Consider the following 19,238-nt stretch of genomic DNA (forward strand, 5'->3'; position numbering starts at 1 on the left):
CTTCAAACAGGTGGTCAATATCCTGGATGTAGTATTCTTATTTTGCTGTATATATTTTTTTCCTGCATGATAGCATATTTAGACCCTGGGCAATGTTTTGTTTTGTTTTGTTTTGTTTTGTTTTTTATGTGCTACAAGAAAAACTTAACAGTATGCTTTTGCATTCAGTTTGAAGATGATATCTGTATGACAAATTACTGCACTATAAATTTCATTTTTATCAAGGACCGTCTTCTTATTCATCTTAACGTTGTACAATAAACCTTCATCACAATTTTTCTAAGATTCTTTTTTTTTTTTTTAATAAATGCTTGCCACATATTTTCTTCTGTAAGAAATTTTTCACAAAAAAAAAAAGTAATCTTTCTTCTTTCTCCCAATCTAAGGATTATCCAGTTTCAGAAAAAGTGATAAAGTTACAAGTTCTTCTTTAACAAATGAGAAACTCATGTTACTAATAAGCAGAAATTCCTAGCCTTTTCTTCTAGTTTTGGACTAATGTTTGAGATCAGCTTTTAAAATAATAATAGCATTTTAAGTGTATCATTAGACTCAAGTCTTTTTTAGTTTAATAGTGGATTTAATAATGCAGCCATTATCTGAACAGAAACGTATGTAAAGGTGACTTCCTGAATCTGCAGAAGAGTACTTAAAGTGCTCATGCTGCTCTTTGATTGCATTGTAAGGAGGAGCATGGCTATGCTCTAAAGAGAAGTTCCTAGATGGTAAAAGCTGTGTAATCCTATTGTCAAGAAAGTTACCTGTAGCAGTCAAACACTGGGATGTAAATGGAGTCTCAGGGAGTGTCAGTGACCTTTCTTTTCTTTCTCTTCATATCAAAAAGTCTGAAGAAGCAGATGGAGGCTTTGCTTGCAACTAAATGCAAAAGAAAGTTCTTCTATCCTATAACGATTGAAGAATAACTACTTCAAAGTTATCAAACACCTATTAGTCAGATGTTGATTTGAAGACCCTAAGACTTCACATTAACAGAAACTATAATCAACTTTCCAGTAATTGTTGAAGTATCTATAGTTATGGAAGCATCTCATGTATCCTTTCCATAAAGTACATCGTCTCTTAGGAACCTAAAGCTGCCAGGTGGAAAATTGGACTTTTCTCCTCTTTGGTTTTACTGATAATAAGTGAGATATGTTCACAAAGCTATATTGCCAAAAAGCAAGGTATGCCTAATGAAACAAGATAGACTTTACTGAGAGGCATTTTCAGATTCATCAAATTATTTAATCTCAAGTTGCCCTTCCCTTCCCTTCCCTTCCCTTCCCTTCCCTTCCCTTCCCTTCCCTTCCCTTCCCTTCCCTTCCCTTCCCTTCCCTTCCCTTCCCTTCCCTTCCCTTCCCTTCCCTTCCCTTCCCTTCCCTTCCCTTCCCTTCCCTTCCCTTCCCTTCCTTCCCTTCCCTTCCCTTCCCTTCCCTTCCCTTCCCTTCCCTTCCCTTCTCTTCCGTTCCCTTCGTTCTCCCTATCCAGCGCAGAAATGCAGTCTTGCTTCAGTAATGGGTAAGTTTTGCAGGTGACTGAAAAGTAAAGCAAAAATGAAGAATCTGATAATATCAAAAGCTGTTAACTGATCGTATGTTCAGGAACATTATAACATAAACTGAAGCACAGTATATTGTAAAGTAAATATAGAGTAAATATATTGTAAATTAAATATAGAGTAAAAATGGGAAACGCCACAATGGATCATCTCAATGGCTATGCACTTCCTGTCTTAGGAAACAATCCCTATTGGACACTTATCGAATAGCCTGGCTACTGGGGTAAACTCATTTTCACCCCATTAATTAAGGTTACAGATAAATTTTCACTTAAAAATTTACTGTCCATTTCAGCTGATCCACATTATGTTCTGAAAAGATAAATAGGAGAATACAGTTCAGCTTTTCTTATTCTTAAGGCTTATCCTGGTTATTGTCCTCAAATGAAACAATATTAATATGGTCCCTTCCACAAAAGACTTTCCCTTTCTCATTTTTTCCTCCCCATTTCCTAGGACTCTGTCTTTTCTTGATCAACCATTTCCTGAAATGAAGTCATGAGAACCTAACATACAAGTACGTAAGAACATGGTAACTGATCAACTTGATTACATTATTTTAGATTTTTTAGATTTCTGTTTTTTAAATGTCCTAGCATTTTCCTTTTGCTGCACATTGAACAGATGTTTTTGCTGAGCTGTCCGAAACATTGACCAAGTCTCTTCCCTCAGTGACTGCAATTAACACAGAAATCTGCAACGTGTGTGAGAAATTCAAATTATTCCTTCTAGCGTGCATTACCTTATCAACATTGAATTTCACCTGCCACCCATAATAAATTGATAACCATTCACTCCAACCCACACAGTCTGAGAACTTTACTATGCAAATAATAATAATTAGCACTCAGTATTATTAATAATAATGAGTACTCAAATAATAAGCACTCAGCAAATAATATCTCTCTAAAATTCATCTCACTTTATAACTCACTTCTATAAACTCAATTCTCAACTAAATCACTGGCGAAAAAAATGTCTTGCAGGGATAAGTAGCTACTGGAATAATTTTCAAAGTTTTAGGAGATACTGTTTTCACTGGCAAGTTGAAAATCAAGATGATTTTTTTTCACCCCTAATTGAATGTGCTTTATTTCAAAGCAGAATTAGTTCAGGAAAATCTCATGACCTTTACTATAGCAGCAGGATGATCAACAGCCTTCTATGATAATATGTTATTTTCCTCCTAGATGTAACAATCTTAGAGACAGTTATTCTTTATAAAGAGTAAGATGTGATGGGATACTTGGACAATCACCATGACAGTAGCTAGTAGACTTGAATTTGTGCATACCATGATCTCCAAATCAATAGTTGCTTTTTTTTGCGTGTGTGTGTGTGTGTGCCTGTTCACATTATTTCAGCCCAACAAGAGCACATGTGGTTATGACAGCAAAGAGGTAATGCTTAGTGTAACAGAAAGCTGTATATTTAAGCAATAAATATCACAAGAGTTTGGGAGGTCTGGCATTTGATGCCTCCAGGGAAGAGTGCGGAAGCCTGAACGAACTAAAGCAGCAAGGACTGACATAGCAGGACATAGGCCGGTCAGGGACTGGAAAGAACTGGAAAATATTCATTTGTTTTCAGTGAGTGCTAAACTGCTTTGTAGGGAGAAAAAAAAATCTGAGAGACATGGATCAAAAGTTTGCTACTGAGGTCTGAGACGATAAATTGGCTCAAGAGCTGTTTATATAAATGCTTCAGTTGCACACACAAGCTCTAGACAGGTGGAAACACATATGCATCACTTCAAAATTAATCTTAGCCAGTTTTCTGCCATAGGATTAAAAATAATAATAATAATCTGCTTGAGCTATTTATTTTATTTATTTTTGTAGGGCACACAGGACAGCTGACATACCAAGTTATACACATGTCACTTTTCATAATGGAACACTTGAACTAAATCTTGTAAAACCCTTACAACTAATTACCTTTTGTACTCATCCAGTAAAATTCTACTCTCAGTTCTGAATTAACAAGTAAGCTTAGCTTACTTAGAAGGTTATTTTTAAAGAACACCCAGATAATCTTGATATTAAAAAAAATGGATATTTCTATATTTTAGTGCTCTAGATATAATAGATATTATTTTAATTACTTTTCCAGCATTTTGTCATAGAGTTATTTAAAAAAAAAAATCAAAAATTCATGCTCGGGTATACAGGAATTTCCCTCCAGAACTTCAATTTATCCAGAATTTTGCTATATTTAACAAATACTATCAAATATTTTGCTATTCCAAAAGATCTTTAGATCACATAGGTATGGATGCAAATTTCGTTCACAGAAAGGGCAATAAGCATTTTTTGGTCCAAGACCTGTTTCCTATTCTAGCCACTGGAATGCAAAGCCATACCATTACTTGTGCTCTTCTCTGTGGAGACATTCCCTCCCACCACTTCAAGTAGCATTCCTGCTATGCACATAGCATTACAGATGGTACAGGCTGTGGAGAGCTTCAACCTGTTGCCTCTAGTCGAAGAGACTATTGCGAGGGAATGTGGCAGACAAAGTCTGAGAAGATGAGTAAATGCTTCATTTGCAAGACCACCATGGAAAATCTGTTGATCCCTTAGCACCAGCTATCTGGCAATGCTTTTCAAATGCTAGAGTGAACCAGATACCCAAAAGTTTATTTAGCTTGTTAAAACTCAAAGGGACTAGAGGTCACAAACTTCTCTTTTCCATATTTCTGAGTGGAAGCTGAAGGTGTGCTACATATCATGCTGATAGATACACTCTTCTCTCTTCCATGTAAAGGGATTGCAGATTTGGAACACGATTTTGTGAATTCTGTCTCCAGCCTGAGCCCTGCTAATGTTGGTAACATTGTATCTTCCAACGTCTTCACTAGTGATTCACTAGTGTGACAGTTTATACTGTGGTGAATGTGAATATTATCAGCTTTGAAAGAGCAGATTCAAACAAATTAGGAAAAAGAACACAATAATGAAAACAATAAAAAGACCTAAATAGAAAAGCAGATACGCAAGAGAAGCATTCATCTTTGTGATCCTAACCAGCAAATCTTTAAACCATTACCTGTGCCCTTATATGTAAAATTTTAAATGCATCTAGGTTTTTGCAAAGTGGCAACTTGTAGATATCAGGGAGAGAATAACATGGATAATTACACACAGCAACAAACCCTCAGAAGTCCTCAAGTGGTAATTTAAGCTGGTTAAGGCCAGAGCAGCATCTCAGATGTAGACTGAGAAACCTAATAGTGGACTTGAACACATACTCAGAGAGTCAGTTTCAAGCAACAAATTACAATCTTGAAATGGCCTTACTAAAATCAAAAGCCTGGAGAATTAAATCAAGGCCTCTTCAGGAAGACAGCTCAGTAGGTCAGGTGGAATTGTATATGGGCTAAGTATTGTATTTCTTTATTAAATACTTCTGACTGGACAAGATGGTTATATCATGAAGGATTGTTTGCTATGTTTTGTTTTGTTTTGTTTTTAAGTTAACCCCCTATTTTTATATTCTATATAATTCATGACTTCTCTGAAGAAGTATAAAATATACAAAAGTATATAAAATGCATATCTTCACAGATGGTTGCACATGACTGAACATCACAATGATTGTGAATATGAACTGTTTAAATTTTTTTCTCAAATTAGGAATAAGACCAGGACAATAAAAACAATACAAAAGTCCACACATATAAATATTACAATGCATCTAAAGTATAAACAAATATAACAAGTTATTAAAACCAAATGTTGTTTCTCTTCTTTATGTGAATAAATTGGTAAAAGCAAAAAGCATGGACTTTCCAGTTGGACTTGCAGAGGGACTCTACAGGTACTAGTCTGATTAAATTAAAATATTGTACATGCATTCACTGTGTTTGTGGCCAAACAGAAATGAGTAATTAATGTCACAATGCATTCACATTTTATTTTTACTACAGCTAAATTAACTTTCGCGTACTTTCAAAGTGCTTTGATGATTATCACTTGACTCTGCTTACTTTCCTCCACAGGTACTTTTCCCCCTGTTCTATTGTTTAAAATGCTTTCCATTTGATAAAACATACTTGCATTTCAGTTTTCTCTGGCATCAACTTTTATTATGGTATATACTTGTTAGTTTTTATACTACATTAAAAAAAATGACACAAATTGGCAGCTAGGCAGAATTTTTAAATTTAGTCAGGGTGCCTACACAAGAGCAGTTCTTACCAGACATTTTTCATGCCCTATTATCAGTGACAAGACCCATAGATCCATATGCCACCTTAAATACTATCATTTTACTGTAATTGATCCCAGCAACAATGGCTTGGCTTTCATTTCAGTATTTTCCATCTTTACAACAAAATCTGTATAAACTTAGAAAAAGACCTCTATTTCACAGTACTTTGATGTAGCAAAGTAATGCTTTTAATATCGCTTGTAACACCCAAGCCCGTGTTGATACCTATGCTTCAATTAATAAAATGAACTGCAAACACATTGGTTTTCACAAAGTCTTAAATTTATATTGTTTTTTCAACACTTGGTTGTGGAAACTTAGAATTAAATTCAGACCCAAATGTCCTCTCTTGTGTGTTACAAATTCATGCAGACTTGCACATGAGGAAAGGCTTAGTTTAAAGCACATGAAAGTCAGAAGTTTATTATCTAAATGGGATATGATTAAAATTGGGATTAAAGTAGTCTTTAATCTCAATTTTTGCAGATGTTTACTCTTGTGAAATTCTCTGTGTTCAACTGCTTACTGTTATTTTGATCGAAAAAATAATAAATCCTACTTTAAAAATATTTTCACTATTTAAGTAAACTATGAACAGGGTGGTTTTTTGTTGTTGTTGTTTGTTTGTTCATTTTTTGTTTGTTTTTTGAAAAAGTTCTCATTTTGCTTGATTTTTCTGGCAAAATTTTTGTTAACTTTCTGATACCTAATAGTATGATAGATGATTTTGAGATACATTTTCAGTTAATATACAGAGAGTGCTATAGCTTTTTATTAGTATCAATTTTACTGACCCCAAATTCAAACACAGTCTCAGTGACAAGGGATCTGACAAAGAACCTCTAAGCAATGCCATCTGTGATGAGAATTTGACATGTTCAGCTTTAGAAAGGTCAATGCAGAAGGACAACCTTGCTTGCAGCATCCATCACAACAGAATTCAGCAGCTTGGATGAAGAAAATGCTTTCCTTTAGTCTAATCAATCACAATATCAGGGTGATGTCTCAAAATACTAAAAACAACCACTAACATGTTTGTAAATATTGATTTTTCTTTCATGCTGTCACTTTCAAATTTGCATAATACCCCATTCTGGGAGACTACATCAAATCATTTGACACAGTAGAAAGAATGAGTTAGAAAAGCTGTCAGAAAAAGAATACTTCAGAAAATAGTGTTCTTCTTAAAACAGTTTTTATAATGCCTCAAAGCAATTGTTAAAAAATGTATAATTTTAATTGAAATATGGATATAAGCTTAAATTCTTATTACGTAGTTACAATTTTGTTCAGTCCAACAACCTCCATGAAACTCCTACTTTGTTTTATTCCCTTATGGATTACTCAGTCCTCTATATGTAGGCAATGTCCTTCATCAACCTTTCAGTGCCTCTGGTATGCAGGAACACTTTGACCTTCTGTAAGCCTCTTCAAAATATGACAGCAAGGTAGAATTACTTACATTCTGCTTTGCTCAGACTTCAACTTTTTCTACGGACATCTGGAAAATAGCTACACCAATCAAGCAATGCTTGACTCTTCAAGGAAGTTTGGTGCTACTTTTGGGTGGTAGCAGCTTTGTAGTTACATTGGTAACCACGAAAAATGCAAGTAAGGGCAATACATAGAAGTATACATGGATTCAACGAATGTAGTTCAGAATTAAATAATATAATGCAGAAAAGAAAATAGGAGTAACAGTAGAGAAAGGTACAGAATAGCAGTCTGGGGCCTGCTGCCATTGAAATCAATGTTAAACATTGCTTGATCTCTATGGTACCATGGAGTAGCTGCAGTTTGCTTTCCAGCCAGCTGACACTAGCTCTAACTGATCAGCCAGAAGTCTACAGAAGAGAATAAATGTGGCCCCAACTCCTTTATTACTTTCCACTGTTGAGATAATAAACAATAATAATTTATGTATGATGATAATTATTTCTCTGGCAGGACAGAACACCCAGTAGCACTGAATTCAAGAATGTATTTGTTTGAATCGTTCATGGTATCTTTTTTTCTACCAACATAACTTCACTTAGACTCTATCTGGAAGTATTGCTTGCTCTATTTCTTTCATCCATGTATAGTTGTTTCTCCTTTTCATTTCATTAGCACTAAAACAACAATTCAGTACGTGTATAGTTGTTTCTCCTTTTCATTTCATTAGCACTAAAACAACAATTCAGTAATAGTCATATTTAGTATCCTGACTAGATACCCCCTTGAAAATTACGTTATTATAGCAGTCTACAGTTAGAAGTACAAACAAGAAATAAAAGCAGAGTGTGAAGATGATGCTCAGTCCTATGAAAATCACAGCCATAGAAATACATCTGCAGTGTCTAGAGGAGTCAAATATACCCACAAAGTATGATTTACAGTTTATCACCTCTCTTAGATGCTCTAGTGCCATCTAATAAGCACAATCTGTAAAAGTCACCTCCAATTCTATTTGTTCTAGTTTCATTTTAAAAAATACTTCCAAATAAGTCCTCTGCACAAAATGTGGAGAGTGATGTGGACACAAATCTGGACAGTATGATGTCACTGTACATGCACGTTTGTTTAGTATCTCCAAGTCCCAGTGGATGGTAAGGAGAAGGAAGTCACCTAAGGCTGACCTCAGGTAAAACCAACGTGTCTTACTTCATCAGTTGTGCCATGGGCTTTCTTTAACCAAAACTGAGCACATGAAGACAAGGTAATTATTGGCAAAATACATTGAAATGCCTCATAATCCCTGGATAGTTCCATGCTGGCTAGTCCCTGTTGTTTATTATATTTTCTAACATGCCATTTACATGACATCTCACCTCGAATACTGTGTGCAGTTCTGGGCACCACAGTACAAAAAGGACATTAAACTGTTGGAGAGTGTCCAGAGGAGGGTGACGAAGATGGTGAAGGGCCTAGAGGGGAAGACATATGAGGAGCAGCTGAGGTCACTGGGCCTGTTCAGCCTGGAGAAGAGAAGGCTGAGGGGGGACCTCATCGCAGTCTACAACTTCCTCGCGAGGGGGAGTGGAGAGGCAGGTGACCTATTCTCCGTTATCACTAGTAATAGGACCCGCGGGAACGGTGGTTAAGCTGAGGCAGGGAAAGTTTAGGCTAGACATCAGGAAGAGGTTCTTCACTGAGAGGGTTGTTGCACACTGGAACAGGCTCCCCAGTCACTGCACCAAGCCTGTCTGAATTTCAGAAGCATTTGGACTGTGCACTTAGTCACATGATTCTATGATTCTATGATTTCTTCCACATGGATTCCCTGGTATAATGAGCAGCAACTCCTGCAGTGTCAGTGCTGGTCATAGGCACACTTAGGAAGTCTTTTGTCCCACCTCTTTCTCTCATGTGGTGATGGTGGCAGCTGGCACATCTCTGTGCCAAACTGCACAGGTGATGGAGGCGGCATTTACTGGCTACTCAAGAGCTGTCATTCATCTCCTCCATCTCCTCTGTGAACAAGGCAGTGGAATGTCTTTTATACATATATATATATATACATATATATATAAAATAACTATTTTTCATACTGCTTTGAATAGATGCTGTACAAGTTGTGAAAAATGTATGCCATAGTTTGGTAATCCTTGTTTTGGATAAGAACAACAGTCAGCAAACTGTTCTGCTACATCCAAGTCCCCATTCAGACTTGATGGCAGCCCATTGCTGGACAGGGTGCAGCTCCACACCATTTACAAAAAGGTCCAGCTATGACATTTACATTATGGTGCTGCCCCCACATCTATTATGCAATGGTAATCACTGCAAACAGTCCACATTCCTATTTAAGCTCAGTGCTTTCCAGCCAGTTAGGATCAAAAGTAATTCTCACCCATTTTTAGATCATGAAATGCATTCAGCCTTCCAATCTTGACAGCTTGTATCAAGCTCTCTCCAGCCCCACTGACCCAAACACACAAAAAGCAGAAATGCCAGGCAAAAGAAAGCAAAACTGCTGCTGTCCTGAAAGCCTCTTGGCACCTCAGGCAACCACTGCAAGTCAAAAACACATTCCTTACAGTCTTTTCACCTGTGAACAGAGACTGACTCTGTGAGAAACCAACCTGGCTTGAAGTCATTTTTGCACCATCCACCACTTAAGATGTGCCAAGCAGTGCTTGGTTACAGCTGTGACTCTAAATCAAAATATCTCTTATTTGAAAAAAAAAAAAACAACAAACACATCTTTCACTTTAGAAAGGTAAGAGCTTCCAGATGGTACAACTCTCAAGGCAGATCAGTTTCTGATCTAGATCCAGATACCTTGACAGTACTGTCTTTAGTACAGATGCAGACCAAAAAAAAAAAAAAAAAAAAAAGTCAAGAAATGAGATTTGAATTTTTGAATTTCAATTACAAGGCATTCTCTTTTAATCTTGTGATGACACTACTTAAAATAAAGTAACATTCTGCTATTGCTTTTGAAACATAAAATGCATCTCAACTGATGCAGCCAAAGTCTGGGAAAACTGACTAATCTCAGATATAAGAATATGTAAATTAGAGAAACTGCACATCCCCAAATTTTGCTGATATTTGTGAAGGAATATTGCAGAAATTATTGACATAACACAGGTTTAGAATGGCATGCAATGCTAACCAATCACAATGATATGTAATTTAATAACAAATTTGACTCAATGTTTGCTCTGTTGTTTCATGTCTACATCCTTCCAAGAAGCTTCCTCAGAATATTTGATCACCTAGCATTATTCACAGTTCACCCAGCTACTCAGTCTCACAGATTTCTGGGATAAACTGGCTCGAGGCAGGTGAATTCCATGGTCAAAACGTAATGTACAAAAGACTTAAGCAAGGGAAGCCATCACACCCCAGATGGGAGACTTAATTCTTGGAGACCTCTGCTGTACATAATGAAATGCTGAATGTCTGGGAAAGACACCAGAAATGGGATCACAGGGAGGAAAAGAGGAAGAGGGGCAAAGAGAGACAAGTGGGATATGGGTATGATGTAAGACACAAAATGCAAGAATAGCAAAATAGCATGTGTTTAAATTTATGTGATATCTACATAAGCAAAGGTATTTCTAAGCCAAAACATTGTATTTGCTCTAAATAGGTTTCAATAAGTGCCTGTAGGAAACATTTTGCTATATAACTATGATGTGTGTAAAACATTTTGATGTTTATTTCTTCACCTACACCTTGCAGGATATATGTGGCTTACTGCCAGTTAAGGTTTTATAAATTATTCTCACATTTGTAAATAATTCCCAAATCACTGTCAAACTGTTTTCTCAATTTTTTTTTTGGGGGGGGGGGCGAGGCAAGAAGGTGCAGTTGAAAGAAAATGTAAAGAAAAGAATTTTAAAAAGAAAACAAAACAAACAACAGCAACAACAAAAAAAAACAACATGAAAAAACACAAGCAGCTGGTGGATTGGCATTAGGAGGCTGACAGCTTTAAGGAGTGTAAGGAGCATGTACGCACTTCAGTGTTTCCATTCTGAGAACATATCTGAAACTGAGCTACCTATCACTTAATCCAAAAGCAGCATAAAAGTCAGGACTATGTTTTACAGGCAGATCTGTCTCTGACCAGAAAAGGACATCTGTATCACAAGTTACTATGCTGGTTACCATGTAACCTCATACATCTCCCAAACATGTCAAAAGAACAACCGCAGGGTACCACAACCTCAACTTCCCCATCACCTTCCTACCCTATAACAGGCATTAGACTTTCACTGTGAAAGACCAAAAACCTCACAAATGATAATGCTGAAATATAACACTTTTCTCAAGATTGTTGTGATGACTTATTTGGAAACCCAGGGTTTGTATCTTGCAGAAGAAAATCATTCCTGTCAAAAGGAAAACTTGAGGGTATATTGTGATTAGATTCTTCTGCTTGGTTTCTCATGTCTGCACCTGGTGGTGCCATTTATAGCCACTTCCCATTATAAGCATACTGGCCGTAGATGAAAATAGGAAACATTACTGAATGACATGCGTAAGCTCTCTCAAATAAAAACATACAGTCAGGCATCAGCAGAACTAAATTCATATGATCAACCTGAAGTATGCTCTAAAGCAGCTGTGTGGTAATTACACTGTAAAGGGAGAAACTGCAGCTGGAAAAATCTTCAACAACTACATCTCTTTGCCCTTTGATTACACAGAAATAGAAATATACAGAGAGTTGATATCAACTGCACCTCACCTCACCATGGTTTCCTTGTGAATTAAATAAATTGCAATAAATTGCAATACATTTTGAGTTTAGAAGAATCAGACATTCCTTCAAGAACCAGCTATTTAAACAGTCATCCTTCTTAAAAGGCATGTATTTTATAGCCTTTTATGTGATTGTATAGTTTACTTCCATTTATTTACCCACTTGTCTCAGAAAACCTGATTGATACTCTTCCTGAGGCTTTCCCTGCAGTCATCCAACTGCCCCTCTCCTTCCTTAGACTTACATTCATAGCTCTGCCTCTGCCTTGTTCATCTTTCACACGTGATCCTGGACTATTCCTATTTAGACCCCATTTGGACTCTCTACAAACTGTAAGAAAATGTTATGTCTTCTCTTTCACTACCCTCCTTGGGAGTTCAAAGCACTAAATTTGAGCGCAGTACTCAGTCACCTCCCTCCAGCTTTCCACCACCTTCCTTCCCTGCCTTTTCCATGACAAGAGGTTCCATAACATATAATCTTTCTGGCAACAATGTACATCCGTCTACACGGTGCATTACAAGAGGTGCCTGCCCTACAAGCCAAACATGATTACCCTGCCTTACATGGAGATAAGCCTGAATTAAAAAGGCCCTCCTGAGATATAAAGTACACCCGTTCAAACTCAGCACTACGTCAATGCAAGCACAGATCTTTTGGACTCAACTCAGCTCACATTGCATTTTCTCAGAGCATCTATGAGAGATCCTAAGCACACCTACAGAACATCTTGGAGACATTTACTCAGTCTTCTTTCTCTCAAAAACTCCACATGCATTCATACAAATGTATGCAAAATATTCCTGGGTGAAGGAAAAAAAAAAAAAAAAAAAAAGCCCATACTCTGGAGCACTGTTTTGTTTACCCCTGCTATTACCTCCGTAATATTTTTCCTTGCTTCTTAAATTTGTTCCCTTCCCTCAAAACATCTGCTGAAGGTGCAAAAACATCCAAGCCAGCTCTGCTTAGGACCATCATATAAGGTCTTACTCACTCCAGTACAATTGTTCTGCTTCTGCCTCTTTTGGGGGATCCCTTTTTCCAAACCTTGAAGAAATTTCCTGTTATCTCATTGATATGGTCCAGAGACCACATCTGGATTATTTTTTTCCTTTTCTGTACTCCCCAGTGCAAGGAGAGGTGCCTTTGAACCTTCAGACATTCTGTGATTTCTATCAACTTTGTACATTTGATCCATTTTCGTGCTTTTGACACTGTTCACAACTCCTTCTACTTTCACTTTCCTGCCACTTTGTGTCTTTCTTTCTTGGAAGGCTCACTAAGAACACCCAAATGAAGAGTCAGCTCAAATCAAGAAATGGTACAACCACTTCCACATGGCTTCTGGACTTCTGAGCCCTGCCACACACACAAAGACCAGAGCAGAATTAACTGTGCTGACTGAATACATAGCACGACCTACGTACAGACCACATAATCTTCTCATTGATAACAGAAAGTTGATTTCATTCCTATTCTTTCAATTCCTGCTTGTCACCTTTTTCTATAGTAATGCCGCTTTGTTTTTTTGGACCAGGTAAGAGGTCACACAAGTTCTGACTAAACCCAAACCACTTCTATGACTCTCTTTAAATTATCCAGAATATAGGTGCCCTATCCCCCTATCCCCACAGCCTTTGGGTGAAAAACATACCTCAGTAACTCTGATGGCCCTCATGGAATTATTTCCATTTTATACCGGTGTAATGGAGGAAGGAAGCTGGTCCTCCATGTTGCAAAGCTTAAAAAAAACTTACTGGGGAAAGAATCACCTAGCTTTATACTATTTGTTTGTTTGTTTGTTTGTTTTTAATACTGAATGTAATTACTGTTATTAGAGTGGCCCCTAATACCTGACTAACTGTTAACTATTAACTGTTTTGTTGTTGTTCTTGCCACACATGGAAGCTGACATAAAGGAAAACTTCAAAGAGCCCTGTTTGTCCAGTTGAGATGGGACAGACTGAATGAAAGATAAAAAGGCAAAATAGCAAATTACTTAATCAACTTCATGTATGCTTAACTAGGGGTTGCAGTATAATAAGGCTGTCTCTAATCCAAACAAATAAATTGAAACATCATCCTGCTTCTTGGAGAAAAAAAGAAATGTTATCACAAAGTATAATTTTCTGCATTCAGTTATATAATCTGGTACTGACAAAAGTTATACAGTGCTTAAAATATGTAATTATACTGAATAACAGGGCCAAAGCCCTGAGGAGTTTTAAAGTCACAGATGAAAGACAACGCAGTAGATTCCTCTGCAGCAGGGAGGCTGGAGGTAGTGCTGTGTGACGTTTAACACCAGAAATATACTGATAAATCAAAATCCAGCTACGATAGCTGCAGATACAGGTTGAAATGATTGAAGTGCTATCTGTAGCAGAAGGCAGGGAGTAAAATGGAGAACTCCTATTTTAGTTCATTGCTCTCAGGGCCTGTGGATGCCCTGATAGTGACCTTCCATACTTCCCCATGAACAGAAACCTCTCAGCAGTAGTTAGAAGAAGGAAGAAAGCTCACATAGATTTTCCACTACACAGGTACTTGTAGTATATCTCTCCTAGAAGCCTTTCTGCTGTTTTTCTGCCTGGGATCTTCCGAGAAAAAGAAAAGGAAATGAAGGCAGATTCTTTTTATTTTATTTTATTTTTCTGAAGAATGAAGAAAAAGCTAAATATTAGATTGTCACTACCTGTGTAAAAGATCCACAAATTAGACCAATGAAAACACATATAAAGCTAAGAAATAAGCAATAGCTTATAGCATCTATGAAGGTTTTGCCTCACTCACTGATTTGGGAATTCCCACCATTTTCCTGCAGGACAGCAGCCATACACTAAAAAAAATAAAATAATAATAATAATAATAAAAAGTAAAGCTAATCAATGAAGATAAATGAGTAATGAAAACTTGCCATTCTTTGAACCAGAAACAAAAGCATTGCAATGGGTGAGGAAAAATGGTTGCTATTGTTTAAATGGACAGAAGTTTTGCGTGAGGTTTGTTTCATTATCCACAAAACAGCAAATACTTAAATGCTTTCAAGGAACTTTATAGCTTTAGTAAACAACTATTTGAAAGCAACATGACATGGTGATCTACTATTTATTTTTCAGAATAAATAAACTACAACCAGAGTATAATAGATTAAATAGAAAATGTGGCTGTTTTACCAGAAGTAAAAACAGCCAGCCAAACAACCTTTTTATATAACCACTTCAACTTTGAAAAACAGAAAAATCCTGCTTAAAAATTGCAGGCCTGTAAGTATTGTTTATCAGCTGTGCAAGAAGAAAATAAACAAAAGATTACACTAGTGCAGCTCCTCAAGTATTCCTTACTGAATCTCACAGCTTGATGCTTATGGTTCTTTTGCTAACACAGGAGCAAATCAGGAATAATTATCAAAGCTTAAATTCTTATTCCAATACAAAAGTCACAAAAGTCATGCAAGCAAATGGAATACTCAATGTTATTTGTTATGAGTCAGTTGTGAAATACCTCTTTATCTGTCTGAACTACATCTTCCATGAGGCACTGCAGTCTCACCTAAGTGAAACTAGGCATAGTGGACATCTGATCTAGTAAGGGAGATAGATAGAAAACAAATGCCAAAATATTGGAATTGTCTGTGGGACAAAATCTGTGATTTCAGTGAGTTCTAATGTGATATATTCAGACATGGTGATTGCCACTTCCATCAAACAGTCCCAAAATAAACAAAAAAGAAGCCTGGAGACACAGACACAGACACAGACACAGATTTCTAGGTTGGAAGAGACCTCAAGATCATCGAGTCCAACCTCCGACCTAACACTAAGTACTCCACTAAACCATATCACTAAGCTGTACATCTAAACGTCTTTTAAAGACCTCCAGGGATGGCGACTCCACCACCTCCCTGGGCAGCCCGTTCCAATGCTTAATAACCCTTTCGGTAAAGAAGTACTTCCTAACATCCAACCTAAAACTCCCCTGTCGCAACTTTCGCCCATTCCCCCTCGTCCTGTCACCAGGCACGTGGGAGAACAGACCAACCCCCACCTCACTACAGCTTCCTTTAAGGTAACTGTAGAGAGCGATAAGGTCGCCCCTGAGCCTCCTCTTTTCCAGGCTGAACAAGCCCAGCTCCCTCAGCCGCTCCTCGTAAGACTTGTTCTCCAGACCCCTCACCAGCTTGGTCGCCCTTCTCTGGACTCGCTCGAGCACGTCCATGTCCTTCCTGTAGCGAGGGGCCCAAAACTGAACACAGTACTCGAGGTGTGGCCTCACCAGAGCCGAGTACAGGGGGACAATCACCTCCCTAGACCTGCTGGCCACACTGCTTCTTATACAGGCCAGGATGCTGTTGGCCTTCTTGGCCACCTGAGCACACTGCTGGCTCATATTCAGCCGACTATCAACCAATACTCCCAGGTCCTTCTCGGCCAGGCAGCTTTCCAGCCACTCATCTCCCAGCCTGTAGCTCTGCTTGGGGTTGTTGCGCCCCAGGTGCAGGACCCGGCACTTGGCCTTGTTGAACTTCATACAGTTGACCTCAGCCCATCGCTCCAGCCTATCCAGATCCTCCTGCAGAGCCTTCCTGCCCTCGAGCAGATCGACACACGCACTTAGCTTGGTGTCATCTGCAAACTTACTGAGGGTGCACTGGACGCCCTCATCCAGATCATCGATAAAGATATTAAAGAGGACCGGCCCCAGTACCGAGCCCTGGGGGACACCACTTGTGACCAGCCTCCAACCAGATTTGACTCCATTCACCACAACTCTCTGGGCCCGGCTATCCAGCCAGTTTCTAACCCAGCGAAGCGTACGCCAGTCCAAGCCCCGAGCAGCCAGTTTCTTGAGGAGAATGTTGTGGGGAACGGTGTCAAAAGCCTTACTGAGGTCAAGGTAAACCACATCCACAGCCCTTCCCTCATTCACCAAGCGCGTCACTTTGTCATAGAAGGAGATCAGGTTCGTCAAGCAGGACCTGCCTTTCATAAACCCATGCTGACTGGGCCTGATCGCCTGCTCGCCCTGCAAGTGCCGCGTGATGACCCTCAAGATAATCTGCTCCATGAGCTTTCCTGGCACTGAGGTCAAACTGACAGGCCTATAGTTCCCCGGGTCTGCCCTCCGGCCCTTCTTATAGATAGGTGAGGTGATATTCTCAGTCTACAACTGAGAGACTGTTGTACTCCAGATGCACATCTGGAACATCTGCAAGACAAAAAAATGTTCATGCAAAACTGTGGAGAGAATATCTGTGGTGTAATAAATAGCAGCAGTCTAGCAAGTCTGACTCATCTTGAGCTGATTCAGAAATTCTGTTCCGTCCTCTATGTGTTAACCTATTTAGAATAACTGGTTAATTAAGAAGGCATCACATTGGAAGTAACTTGTCCAATTCCACAAATACAAAGACCAAATTCATACATCAAATTAAACAGAAATTTTAAAAGAAGTTTTATAAGGGCAAAATCAGAATTTTGACATTACATTTTACAAAACAAAACAAAAAAAAATCATAGAAAAGTAAGGCCATTTGAGAGTACAGGAGTCATTAAGTCATTTCCCTATCTCCAAGGTAGATTTAGGTGCATCTAAACTATTCATTACTGATTATTTTTCTTAAAAATGAAAAATGAAATCCACAATGAAAAAAGAATACACACCGTTTCCTGATATCAGCTTTCCTTCACTTCATTTACAAAAGGTAATATTTTTTTCCAGTAGCAAATCCAAAGCACTGGACTTTGATTGGTTGGTTGGTTCTGTGTTTTTTTTGTTTGTTTGTTTGTTTTTGTATTTAAATTAAGCTAATTATTAGCTCTTTACCCACATGGATGTCTTTCTTTTGTCTATAACATTTTTTTTTTTTACATACCAGAAGTCTGTTATTATGCATTCCACCATTTAGGCGAAAATTTCTCCACTCAAAAGTGAATTTTCATAGAATCATTTAGGTTGGAAAAGATCCATCAGATCATCAACCACCACCTAACACTACCAAATCCACCACCAAACCATGTCCCTAAGTGCCACATCCACGTCTCAAAAGCCTCCAGGGATGGCTACTCCACCACTTCTCTGGGCAGCCTCTTCCAATGCCTATCCACTCTTTTCCATGAGAAATTTCCTCCTAACGTCTATTAGCCTGGCACAGTTTGAGGCCATTTCCATACCTCTCATAGTTTTGATGCTCTTGTCTGGGCATACCCTCACTTTAAGCTTTTTTCTATAGTGTGGAGGCAAACAGTGGACACATTACTTTATCACCAACAGCTCATCAGCTCCATGCAGGTTAAAACTAATAACTTACAAAAGTACTGCATATGGAATTCTGGTTAATACAACTGGAATAATATCTGATATTTGTTTTTCAAAACTATTATCTTTTTAGATGACAAAAAGTCTGTGTTTATTTGTGAATTTCAGCACAATGGTAAAAACCATCTCAAATTTTCCAATTCCTGCATGGGAATGGCACAAACTTGTGCCAAGAGAGGTTCAGACTGTACATGAGTAAAAATTTCTTTACTGTGAGGGTGGTCAAACACTGGAACTGACTTCCTACAATGGTTGATGCCCCATGCCTGTTAGTGTTCAGGCACTAATACCCTCATTAATGTGCTTTAAATGTGCTTTAACTTCTGGTTAGCCCTGACGAGGTCAGGCAGTTGGACTAGATGATCTCTGAAGGTCCCTTCCAACTGAACTATTCTATTCTATTCTATTCTATTCTATTCCATTCCATTCCATTCCATTCCATTCCATTCCATTCCATAATGACCTTTCTTTCCCATTGTTGAAAATGATTCAAAAGTCTCAGAACTCCTCCATAATTATAATTATAAATACTTTTTAGTCTGTTACCAAATAATTTAATAAAATGTTGAACAAAATCAGCACCAGCACAGTCCATCCTCTTTGAAAATCATCCATTGATAACTCAGCCTTAAGTACAGTTTCCAACTGTTAATTTTGCACTTCACAAGGTGTAATTATGCACCTTGCCTTAATTTCATCTACATGTTCTTCTAATTTGCTTATAGAGTCCTTCATGTGACAGTGTAAGAAACCTTCCTTGAAGTCAGAATTAATCCTATCCTTTTCTACATCCAAATAACTCAAAAAAATCTTTCTAAAAAAGTAGAGTATGTTGATGAGACTGTATTTGACAAAACATACTATCTGTTTTTATTATTTTTTATCTTCTAGGTACCTGCATATTGAATGCATAATAATTTGTTCTAATAATTTTCCAGATGCTGAAGTTAC

The 19,238-nt window shown here is 37.9% G+C and overlaps 1 protein-coding gene across 4 annotated transcripts in view; it reads right to left on the reverse strand.

Moving 5' to 3' along the window:
- MMP16 (matrix metallopeptidase 16) overlaps nucleotides 1–19,238 on the reverse strand; it is a 195,976-nt gene that overhangs the window by 119,475 nt on the left and 57,263 nt on the right. The window contains exon 1 of one of the 4 annotated variants that reach the window (XM_050708948.1): nucleotides 14,763–14,787. The exons of 2 other annotated variants lie outside the window; for them this stretch is intronic. In XM_050708948.1, coding sequence (XP_050564905.1) covers nucleotides 14,763–14,783 — 21 coding nt within the window. In that variant the 5' untranslated portion in view covers nucleotides 14,784–14,787. Of the gene's footprint in view, nucleotides 1–761; nucleotides 907–14,762; nucleotides 14,788–19,238 lie in introns of those variants that run through there. One more of the 4 variants, XM_035546315.2, reaches the window with a different exon arrangement.

This window comes from Cygnus atratus, chromosome 2 (assembly GCF_013377495.2).
Source record: "Cygnus atratus isolate AKBS03 ecotype Queensland, Australia chromosome 2, CAtr_DNAZoo_HiC_assembly, whole genome shotgun sequence".
Classification (NCBI taxonomy): domain Eukaryota; kingdom Metazoa; phylum Chordata; class Aves; order Anseriformes; family Anatidae; genus Cygnus; species Cygnus atratus.